At 38.8% G+C, this 14,616-nt stretch overlaps 1 protein-coding gene across 1 annotated transcript in view; it reads left to right on the top strand.

Moving 5' to 3' along the window:
* The window catches only part of RNMT (RNA guanine-7 methyltransferase), a 182,654-nt gene extending 168,365 nt beyond the window's left edge, over positions 1–14,289 (top strand). Inside the window, exons 15-16 of the mRNA XM_063923402.1 lie at positions 2,016–2,049; positions 13,888–14,289. Coding sequence (XP_063779472.1) covers positions 2,016–2,049; positions 13,888–13,925 — 72 coding nt within the window. The 3' untranslated portion in view covers positions 13,926–14,289. The remainder of the gene's footprint in view (positions 1–2,015; positions 2,050–13,887) is intronic.
* Positions 14,290–14,616: the final 327 nt, after the last annotated feature.

Raw genomic sequence — 14,616 nt, 5'->3', positions numbered from 1 at the left:
GATGATATTGAAAACCAAAAGAGCTGATTAGTTTACCAAGAGATGAGGTATAGATGGAGAAAAGCAGAGGACCCAAGACTGAGCCTTGCGGTACTCCAACTGAAAGAGGTAGCGAAGAGGAGGTAGATTCAGAGAAGCGAACACTGAAGCAGCGATTAGATAGGTAAGATAGGAACCAAGAAAGGGCTGTGTCTTTTAGACCTAGGGATTGTAGTGTCTGCATGAGAAGACAGTGGTCTACAGTGTCAAATGCAGCAGATAGATCTAGAAGAATAAGTAGTTAGTAGTGGCCTTTAGACTTCGTAGTGACCAAATCATTAACCACTTTAGTCACTGCTGTCTCTGTGGGATGTTGGCAACGGAAGCCTGACTGAAGTGAGTCCAACAAAGTGTATGAGTTAAGAAAGTGTGCGAGTCGAGTGTAGGCAAGTCTCTCAAGTAGCTTAGAGAGACAAGGGAGCTGAGAGATAGGGCGGTAGTTTGAGAGAGCATTAGGGTCAGAATTTTGTTTTTTTTAAATGGGAGTAATCACTGCATGCTTGAAGAGTGAAGGAAAAATACCAGTAGAGAGAGAGAGAGATTACGGATGTTAGTTAAGGTAGGGATGAGCACCAGAGACAGAGCTTTACTTATTTGTGAGTGTAAAGGATCAAGAGGAGAGGTAGTAGAGAAGCAGGATAAGAAGAGTGATGATACTTCATCTTCATTTGTGGGATCAAATGAAGAAAGAGTGCCAAAGGGTTCAGGTAAAGAACGGAGCAGGTCACTGGCTGCCGAAGAGCATACCATTTCATCTCGGAACTTATCAATCTTCTCCTTGAAGTAGGAAGCAAGATCCTGTGCCTTGATAGTGGCTGGTGGGGTAGGTGAGGGAGGATTCAGAAGTGATTTAAATGTATTAAAGAGTCGTTTGGGGTTAGAGGCTTGAGCAGAGATAAGAGTTTGGAAATATGTTTATTTGGCAGTGTCCAGGGCATTTTTATAAGAATGGTACACAGTCTTATATGTGAGGAAGTCACTTGAAATACGAGATTTACGCCACTGACGTTAAAATTTTCGTGTGAGTTTTTGTAGTTGTCTTCTTAATTTGGAGTGCCATGGTTGACATCTTGGCCTACGTGGAGTGTGATGGGTAGCTGGAGCCACTTCATCAAGGGCTAGTTCTAGAGTCTCATTAAGGTGTGATACAGCCATCTCAGGAGAGGTGAATGCAGAAATAGGTGAAAGCAGTTGTTGAAGTGAAGTGGAAAGTTCTTGAAGATTAATTGTGTGAATATTTCTGCGGGTTTGAGGAAGATTGGAGGACTTCAGCAACACAGGGTTTGAATTAATGGAGGAGAGCATGCAGGTGAAAAGGTTGTGATCTGAGAGGGGGAAAGGAGTGTTAGTGAGTTCAGAGATGGAGCATAGTCTGGTGAATACTAGATGAGATTCCTGCTGCCAGGCTACTATGAGCACTAGAAAACTGACCTAATGTACTACATGGGTGGGGAAATATTCAATTAGCCGCTGATTTGCTGGCGATGATTTCCGCAGTGTGTCGAAAGGCTATTCAATTAAATAGAATTTCCTCCGCACCTTAAATCAGGATTTCAGGCAAGGAAACCCACTGAATCCTTGTAAAATGTGGAATCAATGGGTTTATTTCTCGCACCAATCAACGATTTTGTGGTTTTCTTGCTGACTTTACCTTGCTGCTCCAGTCCACCAATAAGCATTCACTTCCTAATTGAATTGTTTTGGCGAGGTAGTAAGCTAATTGAATATTTCTCTAGGAGTAATATTTAATATGTGGTGTGTGATTTTTTTTATTTTTGTTAGTCTGCCAATTACACTTTTTATACTTTTTTAATTTTTTAATTTTTTAATTATCTGCAGTGGGAGCAGTAGGGCCAAACAAAACCAATTCCAGAAACCTCTAGCATTGTATTTTACTAGTATGTTCTGGGTGGGATTTCTCAGTTAGGGACAACTCCATAATTGTAATCTTTCTAAACATTTTCCTTTCTCTTCAGGGGACGTTAAGCAAATCTGAATGGGAAGCAACAAGTAAGTACATTCCTAAGAAGTCTTTATGCTGAAATGGAAAAATTAAATACATGTTGAGTATCCCTTATCCAAAATGCTTGGGACCAGAGGTATTTTGGATATTGGATTTTTCCGTATTTTTCTAATAATTAGATACCATAATGAGATGTCATGGTGATGGGGCCTCAATCTAAGCACAGAATGCATTTATGTTACATATACACCTTATACACACAGCCTGAAGGTAATTTTAGCCAATATTTTTTATAACATTGTGCATTAAACAAAGTGTGTCTACATTCACGCAATTCATTTATGTTTCATATACACCTTATATACACTGCCTAAAGGTCAATTAATACAATATTATTAATAACTTCGTGTATTAAACAAAGTTTGTGTACATTAAGCTATCAAAAAACAAAGGTTTCACTATCTCACTCTCACTCAAAGTCTGTATTTCGGAATATTCCGTATTTCGGAATATTTGGATATGGCATACTCAACCTGTAATGCAATTGTTTATTTTAAAACCAGTACTGTTCAAGCAGCGTTCATCAAGCCCTAGGAACCAAATATATATGGAACATTTTGCTACAAACTCTCTAGTTGAGATTTGTTTACTTTTGTTTTTTAAATAGGTTTAGCCTATCCATATTGCTAACAACACTTTGAAAAAGGCATTTAACTACAACCTGCAACACTTTTGCACAGCTTGTTTAACTGGATTCTGTAGCTAAGTGTAGGTTTCCTAAATATTGGTTTACTGCTTTGTAGCAACATTAATGTTTCATAGTATTTATAATGAGCTGTTGTGTATCCAAATCGAATTTCACCCCAGTATTTTGAGAACCTGTTTTTGAGATCCCCTTTTCAGCTATTCCCTAGGTCGGGAGGTAGTTACGTGAACGCCGGTCACAGTACCGATGCCGGAGTCCCGCCCCCTTACAGTCCCAACAGTCAACATACTGACTAACAGGGACTATTCCCACGACACTCATAGGGTGAGATTCAAATGATATATCACGCCCAATTTCCTTTCTAAAATGATCTCTGTTATCGTGCATATTGCGCCCATAGTAATCAGGTTTAGCTGTGGGTTGGGTACCTCGCTCCTGCGGGGGTGGCGAGCTGAAATAATGATACAACGTCCCTGAGGGCAGAAACAGAACGGGTGTGGAAACGGGTGAAATGAATTGAATCCCACCCATAGAGTGGGAATATAACCTGTATGAATGTATTAACATACAGGTTCTCAAACTCGGTCCTCAAGACCCCACACGGTTCATGTTTTGCAGGTCACCTGTAGATTTTTAAAATGTGACAGTTGGTGATACACAGTGCCCCTGCTGGGTGGCATGGAAAAAGTCAACCGTGTGGGGTCCTGAGGACCGAATTTAATTAACACGTTCTTAACATGTAAAGAACAAAGGATGAACTCTGTGCAGTGTCTGCCCAATCCAACCCACTTATTATCTGCCCAATCAGATAAAGAATACACAAAATATATAAGACTAGTGGTGGATCAAAGGCAACAAAACTTTTTAAGACACTTCAATACAAGAAACACTGAATGGCAAGTATATCAAACCAGTACAATCCTTAAATTCTGTTACTGTACACGATCTCCAGAACATGGTAATTCCTCACAGATGTAAAATGGCCCAAACATGTACATGCAAGAAAAACAAATAAAAAAAATACAATGTGTAGTAGTGTAATATATAACTTAATATGTCAATGAATCTCCCTTGTGTCTTGATTGTACCTATTTCAGTTATTTTATTATAGTTTTAACAGTTTTGGAATAAATCTACTTGATTTACGCCTACTTTGTGTGGAATCAGCATTTAAAGAAACTGCTATATGTGGATCCCAACCCCTATACAAGTGAGTTGGGTATGCATTATCTTCCTGATCCATTTTTGTCATTTGGGTGTTCTGGTACTGAACCCTTCCGTAAAAGAAACCTTTATGCATATTTCCACCACACACTTTAAGAGAGTTTTCGGTATGCTCATTTTGTCATTAGAGTGGTGGTGAGGTCCAATACAAAATTATGGGCACCATAATACAAAAAGGATATCCTGGAACTAGAAAAGGTTCAGAGACGGGCGACCAAATTGATTAAGGAGATGGAGACCCTAGAATACGAGAAAAGACTCGCTAGGTTAGGCATGTTTACACTGGAGAACGGAGATTAAGAGGGGACATGATTAACATTTACAAATATATAAGGGGTCAATACACAGAGCTAGTGGGGGAATGGTTTATGGTAAGATCATCACAAAGGACACTTGGACATCCGCTTAGGTTAGAGGAGATTTCGCACACAGAGACGGAAAGATTTTTTTCACAGTAAGGAAAATATGTATTTGGAATTCCCTGCCTGAGAGTGTAGTAATGGCGGACTCGGTCGTTGCTTTTAAGAATTGGCTAGATAAATTCCTAAGGATATACAGGATTATGGTGGGTAAATCATGCCCTATACTATTAAAATAAAAAATAAAAAAGGATTTGACATGACGGCTTAACATTTACCACAGTTAAATTAGTCTTCAAATATTACAGTGTAGGAGAGCACTAACAGGTTGAACTCGATGGACAAATTGTCTTTTTTTTTAACCTTAGAAACTGTTACTATGTTACTATCCTGATGTTCCTCATGAAAACGATCACTGCCACCCTTCACTTTCAAGACACAATGGGGATTCATTGAAATATTAATTTATATATTACAATACTACACATACTGTAGTATATTTCTTTTTGTTTTCTTGCATGTACATGTTTGGACTATTGTACATCTGTGAGGCATTACCAAGTTCTGGATATCGTGTACAGTAACAGAATTCAAGGATTGTACCGGTTTGATATACATACCATTCAAAAAAATGCCTTTTTAACCGATGGTCATTATCGGGCTATCAATTGTAGCCCTTTTTTTCAGCAAGAAAAATTACTGTTTTTGTGGCTGACTGAGATTGCTGGAAAAAATGCTTACTTCTCATGGTTTTGGAACAAAATCCCCAATAAGTGGCATCATCGGGGTTGATAGGGTAGCGCCTGGGTGAGTTAATTAGCTGTGGTAAATTACCGCTGCTAATTGGATACAGCCCTTTCAGATGCGGAGATGTTGCCCATAGCAACGCTAGTGTTTCCCCTCCAGGTGCTGGACCGTCGACAGTGTGCATACACACTGTGTGATATCGCACTGTGACATGCCGTGGCCGGCCCGAACATGCAGCATCTGATGATGTCTTCAGATTGAGCTGCGTGTACAGACGACAGAGAGGGTCATTAACAACTCCCGGGAGCGCATATCAGCCGTTGTCCACAGCATACACACTTGGCGATATTGTTAACAATATCGCTCAGTAGGTAAAAATTAGTGATTTTGTATACGGCCTTTAGATCCAGAACTGTGTGGAAACTCTGATTTTGAATTATAAAGATCCTTAAATAGAATCTTAATTATTTTGGTAATTTCAACAATCCGATTCTGTTGCAGGAATATTTGCAAACGTTCTTTCGGGTGCTTCTAATTTGTGCTTCATTGTCGTGGTGATTCTCAAAACACTCTGGCATTTAGGAAAGAAATATCAGTACATTTGTTTTGTCTCTTAAGACCCATTTGGCCTGCCATAGTTGTGGCCCAGATTTGTACACATTGTTCGCTTGGTCCCAACTCTTTGGGTCACCTGGGGATATACGCTAATGCACGGGGTCATTGTGCATTTGTCCTGCCTACTCCTTTGCTGTTATACCTCTTGCCAAAATTCATTTGAGGCATGTGACTAAAATACTCCTGAAAAGCTTCTACCAGGCCTATATAACTTATTCTGCTTAAAACCCATAGAAAACACATTTCTTCCTGTAGAACTTTAAGAAAATCTTCGACCAGGTTTATGTACCTTGTGATATCTGAATTTAAACATCCAACTTCTGGCCAAATAAATATTCACCCACAAATTGCAAAGACGTTGCACCCAGAAGGTCTGTATAGAAGTTCTGTGATAACTGCTTCACCAAGAGGCTCCTGATCACAAGACAGTAGTGGCAGCACACGCAGTTTACACTGTATGCTGGTCCCCCACCTTCCCGTCTGGCACATATTCATGACGTTACAGCCACCAGGTACTTCGGAGGGATGGTGATCCAGACCAGGGACATGCGGTGAGCCAAACGTCACTGATCCAGACCACTTCTGGTAACCTGGGACTAGAACTGCTTTGTGCTCGCATTGAAAGGGCAGGAAATGAAGACACAGGAAACAGGGAGGAGTAGTGGGCTTATATACCCACTGGGGAGGTTGCCATTTTAACCTGTTCTGACAAGGAGAAGGGATTAACCCAGTGGTTCCCAAACTTTTTTTTTTTAATCATGGCATCCTTGAGTATCAGAATTATTTTCATGTCACCCCAGGGTCAAAAGTTTCTTATTGGGACATTTGGAAAGAGAAATTAAATTAAATAAATTGTGTTTATATGTTATCCTTAGGTTCAGTTCTGTGGTGAGGTACAAGATTTTCTTCTGTATGTTCCTGTATTTTATGATTGGCAGCCACCAGCACTGGTTTTGCCTATTACATTGAGCATATATAATTTGAATTGGTCCTGGACCACTAATCCAAGGCACCCCTGCAAGTGCCTTGAAGCACCCCAGGGTACCACGGCACACAGTTTGAGAATTACTGGATTAACACATTGAGGTGTATTCATTAATCACTGTCACATTTTCAAAGATCCACAGGTGGAGCTAATTATTTTACTTGTGATTCTATGAGACCTGGAAAATGTGAACTGTTTGGGGTCCTGAGGACAGAGTTTGAGAACCTATGCTCTAGTCTAGTGTAGTGGTTCCCAACACCAGACAGTTCATGGTTTTTCAGGTAAATCTTTAATATGTGGTAGGTGCTAATACACCTGTGCCTCTTTGGGGTGACCTAGAAAAACATGCACTGTTTGGAGTCCTGAGGACCACGGCTCTAGTGCTACAAAGAAATTGGTATATAATGAGGGTTAGTTTTGCAAGTTATTTTGAGGACTATGGGCCTTATTCAGTAAGGATTGCATGCTGGGGGCTGCCCATCGCAGGGCATGCTGACCGCCGCCTCCATCCTTGTTGAGGCAGAAATTGCGATCGCATCTCAATTTTTGCTTCATCGCAGGAATTAGGGATGCCTAACTAGCGGCACCCGCAGGAGGCCCGCTGCCATGTTCTCGATCGCGGCGGCTGCATGTGACGCCATGCAACCACCGTGATCATGCCCCCATTCGCACCGCACCGCTCCCTCTCCACCCTGGAAATGGAGCGTTGCCGCCCCTGCCCCGCGACCACCTCTGCCTGATTGACAGGCAGAGGCGGTCACATCTGCGCCCCCTCTCCCCCCCCCCCCCCCCTTCCCAGCAGAAAGTGCTGCTCATGCGCCCATGGGGTGATCGTAATAAATCCGGTTGGATCGTGATTTGCGGTCCAACCTGAATTAACCCCTATATTTGTGATTCTTCATGATTGGATTTCATGCAAATCAACAATGTTAGTTTTAATTGTTCTAGCAAATGATGCTGGTTCTGGGTCCAACAGCCTTCTAAGTCTGCAATCTGACCTGCCTTTAAAAACATAAATAAAATTAAAATACTATTTCAATTGACCGTGAAGCTGCAGCAGCTGAGTGGCTGAATTCGGTCACTGAGCATCTGCATTATCCAGCCAGTGTTCCTCATAAAAATTCAAAGACGGAATCTCTAAGATGCATGAACGGTTAAACATTTTATTAGGTTATTACTTTATTTAAATTTAAATGCACACGCACTTGAAAAAGTTGGGCAGTTATTACCGTTTAATAACTCTTGCATTCTTTTATTTACTCTGTAATGCAGTGAAAGAAGTGTTCAAGGGCATGTTCTAGAAACAGGTTTTGTCATGATTTGGTTCAAAAGCTGGTTCTCTACAGATGTGTACACACTACGCAATTTCTCCTGCAGTCATGGTACCTGCGACCACTCTGTACACCCATTGTGTAGTGTATACACCCATTTGTTTAAATTGTATGGTCTCATCTCCTGGTCTACACATCAGATGGGATGATGCAACGTACGATGTGGTGCAGTTACATTAATCATGTAAATAAAAATAGGATATGAAGAGTTCCACTTAACTAGCGCTATATGTAAATTCTTCTTTGTTCCATCATTCCATCGTGTTATCCAGAACAAGTTGACATATAGAATGAAAAAGATATGTATAGTGTAATACCGTTTTCATTACAATAACACATATACATAACATACATAAAACATTGATAGAATAAATAAGATTTGCAATAAAATGTGGGATCAATTATTCAACAAAATCCCCTGGAGAGGTAATAGGTAATTACCAGAATTTTAGGGAACTGTGGTTTAGACAGTCCATATCAGCGCGTGTGTCCCGTAATGGGTGTTCCGGATCAGCCCATCCACCACACAGATTGCACTGCTGAATCCCGGATAAATACACTCTCCTCACAAGCGCCTTAAGTGGGAAACCGACGCGTTTCAACTCTTAGCTAGAGTCTTTTTCAAGGTTAAGATGAATAATGATCCTGCTTAACAGTTCCCTATTTAAATATCCCTCCACCAATCAAACTCCGTGATTCATAACAGGAGCAGATTAAATAAACAGTCCTTCCCTGATGACGCTGTACCGGACCTCAGCGTCTATTTCCGTATATCATGGTTGTCCTGACAACATGAACTCTATTTGACCTCCTCCACGGCTTCCATCATACTGCATAGCGTCTTTGTTCCGGCTTCCTTGTTGTCCTGGCAACTCGTCCGTTCTCTGTCCTAGCGTAACGTCATTTCCCGTATCGCTTATCTAGAAAGCACGATCATATTTCCCAGTGCTCGTTTTGTAAATCCTCGTCCATCCTAATGTCAGTATTCACAAGATTTACGTCACTAACCATGGATTTTATCAATATAAATACATATGTATATGAAGCATAACGTCACTTCCGGTGACGTGTGGACAGGGATTGATGTTTCTAAAATAATCAAACCATACATAGGATTATTTTCATAATAAGATTATACAGATATATATGATAAATAGAAAATAAGAATAAATATTAGCAGCTTATAAATAGAGATCATATCATTCTAAACATATGTGGATTTATAACCTTTACTTTTTAAAAAATAGTAAAATCCTATAAAAACCATTTGATTTCAAAATCAGAGTTTAGGCCACCGGGTTTAAGTGTTCCTAGATCAAAAATGGCCTTCATCTCGGCTTTTGCTAATTGGTTGGCTTTATCATTTCGCCTCCAGTGACCTTTTATATATCGGATACCGCAAAACATTTTGATTGCCCCTATATTCTTTTGATGATGTGTTAAAAAATGTTCTGACAATGAATGGGTTGTCAGTCCATTTTTAATATTCCGTAGATGCTCGCTAATGCGAACTTTAAGAGGCCTAGAAGTACGCCCTATATACCATAATCCACAATTGCAATTTATGGCATACACCACATTTGAGCTGTTACAAGTAATGAAATCACTTATTTTCCAATTGTTTCCATTAATGGAAACTTCCGTGATTTTACCTGTATCAGATTTTACACCTCTACATCCTAAGCACAATCCACACCTAAAAAAACCTTTAGATTTAATAGTGGACATTGGCTTTTTTGGTTGTTGTGCACTTTTTACCAATGAAGTTTTAAGGTTAGGGGCTTTTCTAAATATACATTTTGGTTTTATAGGTAAAAGGTTCCCAATAACTGGGTCTTTTTTTAATATTCCCCAATGCTTCCTAAGAGATTGTTCTATATTCTTATACTGACTACTAAATGATGTAGTAAAAGCCCACTCAAATTTATTAATTCCCTTATCGGGTAGTTGGGGATGTAATAGGTCCTTTCTTTCTATAATTGCCACCTTGTTCATGGCATCCTGTACTCTATCATTTTGATATCCTGAAGATAGGAATTTTCCTTTCATTTCTTCCGCTTGAGTTTCAAACAATTTTAGTGTAGTACAGTTTCGTTTTAGACGTCTGAATTGTCCCTCTGGTATGGATGCCAGCCAATTAGGATGGTGACAGCTAGTAAAACCTATATATGCCCCAGAGTGCAGAATGTTCGATAATTGTATACAGGGAACGAACATCCGCAGTTACTAATAGGAAACCTTCCCATTTGTTGTTTTCTATAAAGTTAAGGAAGTCTCTCGTATCCTTTAAATGTGCTTTATTTTTAACCACTAGTGGTTGCAAGAAAAAGTCAATGAATTCGGATAGGTTAGTAGTCACAGACCCCACGCCTGAAATAATTGGTCGCCCCGGCGGCTTCACCGGGTCTTTGTGAACCTTGGGCAAAATGTAGATTACTGGGGTTATAGGTTCCTCTACATACAGGAACTTCTTTTCCCTTTCTTCCAAAACCCCTTTCAACACATATTCGTCTATCAATTTACCCAATTCTGTCTTAATACGGCTTGTGGGGTCTGGAATTATCGAACATTCTGCAGGGATTAGAGCTCTTAATATGGCATTAAATAATAGTAGCCTAGATAAAGGATTACAGGATTTTATACAAAAAGGAGTTTTATTTATTTTACAAAATAACTATTTCTCATTTAACAACGTATTTTATCTTCAAAATGTGGGTACCGTCATGGGCACCAGGTTCGCTCCGAGTTACGCTAATATTTTTATGGGTCAGTGGTAAGCGGATTTTATCTGGAGCCACTGCCCATTCGGAGCGAACCTGGTGTCATGGCGAAGATATATAGATGACGTGTTTTTTATTTGGACAGGAGGAGAAGAATTGTTAACGGATTTTAAGAATTATTTAAATAATAATACCTTGAATATTCATTTTACTTTTGAGTCCAGTAAGGACAGGATTAATTTTTTAGACATAACATTGTTTATTGAAAACAACAACATTCAAACAATGAATTTAAAAAAAAAACCTACCGACTCTGGGGCATATATAGGTTTTACTAGCTGTCACCATCCTAATTGGCTGGCATCCATACCAGAGGGACAATTCAGACGTCTAAAACGAAACTGTACTACACTAAAATTGTTTGAAACTCAAGCGGAAGAAATGAAAGAAATTCCTATCTTCAGGATATCAAAATGATAGAGTACAGGATGCCATGAACAAGGTGGCAATTATAGAAAGAAAGGACCTATTACATCCCCAACTGCCCGATAAGGGAATTAATAAATTTGAGTGGGCTTTTACTACATCATTTAGTAGTCAGTATAAGAATATAGAACAATCTCTTAAGAAGCATTGGGGAATATTAAAAAAAGACCCAGTTATTGGGAACCTTTTACCTATAAAACCAAAATGTATATTTAGAAAAGCCCCTAACCTTAAAACTTCATTGGTAAAAAGTGCACAACCACCAAAAAAGCCAATGTCCACTATTAAATCTAAAGGTTTCTTTAGGTGTGGATTGTGTTTAGGATGTAGAGGTGTAAAATCTGATACAGGTAACATCACGGAAGTTTCCATTAATGGAAACAATTGGAAAATAAGTGATTTCATTACTTGTAACAGCTCAAATGTGGTGTATGCCATAAATTGCAATTGTGGATTATGGTATATAGGACGTACTTCTAGGCCTCTTAAAGTTCGCATTAGCGAGCATCTACGGAATATTAAAAATGGACTGACAACCCATTCATTGTCAGAACATTTTTTAACACATCATCAGAGGAATATAGGGGCAATCAAAATGTTTTGCGGTATCCGACATATAAAAGGTCACTGGAGGCGAAATGATAAAGCCAACCAATTAGCAAAAGCCGAGATGAAGGCCATTTTTGAACTAGGAACACTTAAACCCGTGGCCTAAACTCTGATTTTGAAATCAAATGGTTTTTATAGGATTTTACTATTTTTTAATAAGTAAAGGTTATAAATCCACATATGTTTAGAATGATATGATCTCTATTTATAAGCTGCTAATATTTATTCTTATTTTCTATTTATCATATATATCTGTATAATCTTATTATGAAAATAATCCTATGTATGGTTTGATTATTTTAGAAACATCAATCCCTGTCCACACGTCACCGGAAGGGACGTTATGCTTCATTTACATATGTATTTAAATTGATAAAATCCATGGTTAGTGACGTAAATCTTGTGAATACTGACATTAGGATGGACGAGGATTTACAAAACGAGCACTGGGAAATATGATCGTGCTTTCTAGATAAGCGATACCGGAAATGACGTTACGCTAGGACAGAGAACGGACGGGTTGCCAGGACAACAAGGAAGCCAGAACAAACACGCTATGCAGTATGATGGAAGCCGTGGAGGAGGTCAAATAGAGTTTATGTTGTCAGGACAACCATGATATACGGAAATAGACGCTGAGGTCCGGTACAGCGTCATCAGGGAAGGACTGATTATTTAATCTGCTCCTGTTGTGAATCACGGAGTTTGATTGGTGGAGGGATATTTAAATAGGGAACTGTTAAGCAGGATCATTATTCATCTTAACCTTGAAAAAGACTCTAGCTAAGAGTTGAAACGCGTCGGTTTCCCACTTAAGACGCTTGTGAGGAGAGTGTATTTATCCGGGATTCAGCAGTGACAATCTGTGTGGTGGATGGGCTGATCCGGAACACCCATTACGGGACACACGCGCTGATAGGGACTGTCTAAACCACAGTTCCCTAAAATTCTGGTAATTACCTATTACCTCTCCAGGGGATTTTGTTGAATAATTGATCCCACATTTTATTGCAAATCTTATTTATTCTATCAATGTTTTATGTATGTTATGTATATGTGTTATTGTAATTAAAACGGTATTACACTATACATATCTTTTTCATTCTATATGTCAACTTGTTCTGGATAACACGATGGAATGATGGAACAAAGAAGAATTTACATATAGCGCTAGTTAAGTGGAACTCTCCATATCCTATTTTTATTTGCACTTGTGGTGCGGGTAAAGGGAACCTCATAGGAGAGAATCACTGATTTTCAGCTGCTGAATTGCGCACCCAGTAGTTTCTATAATCCATTTGCAACATTAATCATGTAACACTGTATTGTGCCGTTTTCTGGCTGTGTGATACATCCATACATCATATTGATGACGCATAAAGGATATGACTACCAAGTAGCATTGTAGTGGATAGGGAAGAATGGACATATGAAGTACACAGTGTTCTGTTTTGTTATAATCTGCAACTAATATGCGGCACTCAGGGAGATAGAATAGGAATGACGTTTCCAGCTAAAGAAATATGGAAAGTTTAACAATTTGCGACTTCTGCATTGTAGCACTTCATATTTAGACTCTGTTGTATAAAAATATACTATATCAATTTAATCAAGCTCAGTCTCCTGATGCCTCTATTCGCATTGTATTGCGTTGAATACCCCTTTCAGACATGCAGGTGAATCCTGGCACATGAACACGCATCAGCCCCTTATTTCTGTATGTATGAAAGGACACAACCCGGGAGTAAGTCGCGGGGTCCCTGACCCTGCTCCCTACCAGGATCACGGAGCGAAGACCTGGGAATTTGCAGTATAAGACACATTTTTGCTAAAAATAAATAAATAAAAAATACACAACGCTAGTAGAGTCTCATGTGACCTGGAGGTCTGAGAAGGGGCTGTTTTGTCCAAGTGCAGCAATGATGTATGAGGACACATCTGTACCAGTAAATTGATGTATTCACTAAACGTTATCTTAGTACTATTTAAATATGAACATTTTAAAAATAGCAAACATTTGAATTAGTCACTGTAATTTGTTATCTCAGAATTGCAAAGTAACACTTTCTAAAAAATAATTCATCTTACTTTTTTCTCTTTCAGGTATATATTTATTATTTGCATTTGAAAAACAGACTTGAATGAAAATGCATTCAACAATTCAGAAATTACGTTTTTTGTTTTTGTTAAGTTACTGTGTGTTCATGTAAAGCGCCAGTTGCAAATGCCTGTCTGTGATGGGCTAATTGTGAGTGTATGTATATATGAAATACGGTCCTAAGTATTTTCTAAGGAAACTTTGCTTTTCATGCAGACTAAAATAAATAGGAAAATATTGTCTGATGTGTTCAAAAAGTGTTTTAAAGTTATAACAAATAATCGTGTTTACTTTCTGTTCTGGAAGAATAGGATACACTCATCACCAGTGCATATTTCTGTAACAATATTGTAGTTCATTTAAACAAACATGCAAAATTTAAATAAATGTCTGAAGTAAGTTTAGAATGTCTGCTATAATTCTCACTACCAATGTCTGTTTTATTTTGAGGGGGGAAAATCAGAATTTTATTCCCTATGTGTTGGTTCTTGACTGTTCAGAGTTCATCCTCTTAATATAGTTCTCGCGCATATTGAGTGATGACGATCAGACTGCCATTTCATTGTTATTAAGTGATCAGTGTTTCCTGGAGGGTTGCTATGGCTACACAATAGGTGCTGTCTAAATTTAGACAATCAAAGTAAGAAAAAAGACACGATACAAAATGCAACAGATCCTTATTATTTACACTATTTACTGCATACATATAAAACTATGAACTACACAATGATATG

Source organism: Pseudophryne corroboree, chromosome 5 (assembly GCF_028390025.1).
Source record: "Pseudophryne corroboree isolate aPseCor3 chromosome 5, aPseCor3.hap2, whole genome shotgun sequence".
Classification (NCBI taxonomy): domain Eukaryota; kingdom Metazoa; phylum Chordata; class Amphibia; order Anura; family Myobatrachidae; genus Pseudophryne; species Pseudophryne corroboree.
Note: the sequence above shows the minus strand (reverse complement) of the source record. Positions and strands in the feature narration are given on the sequence as shown.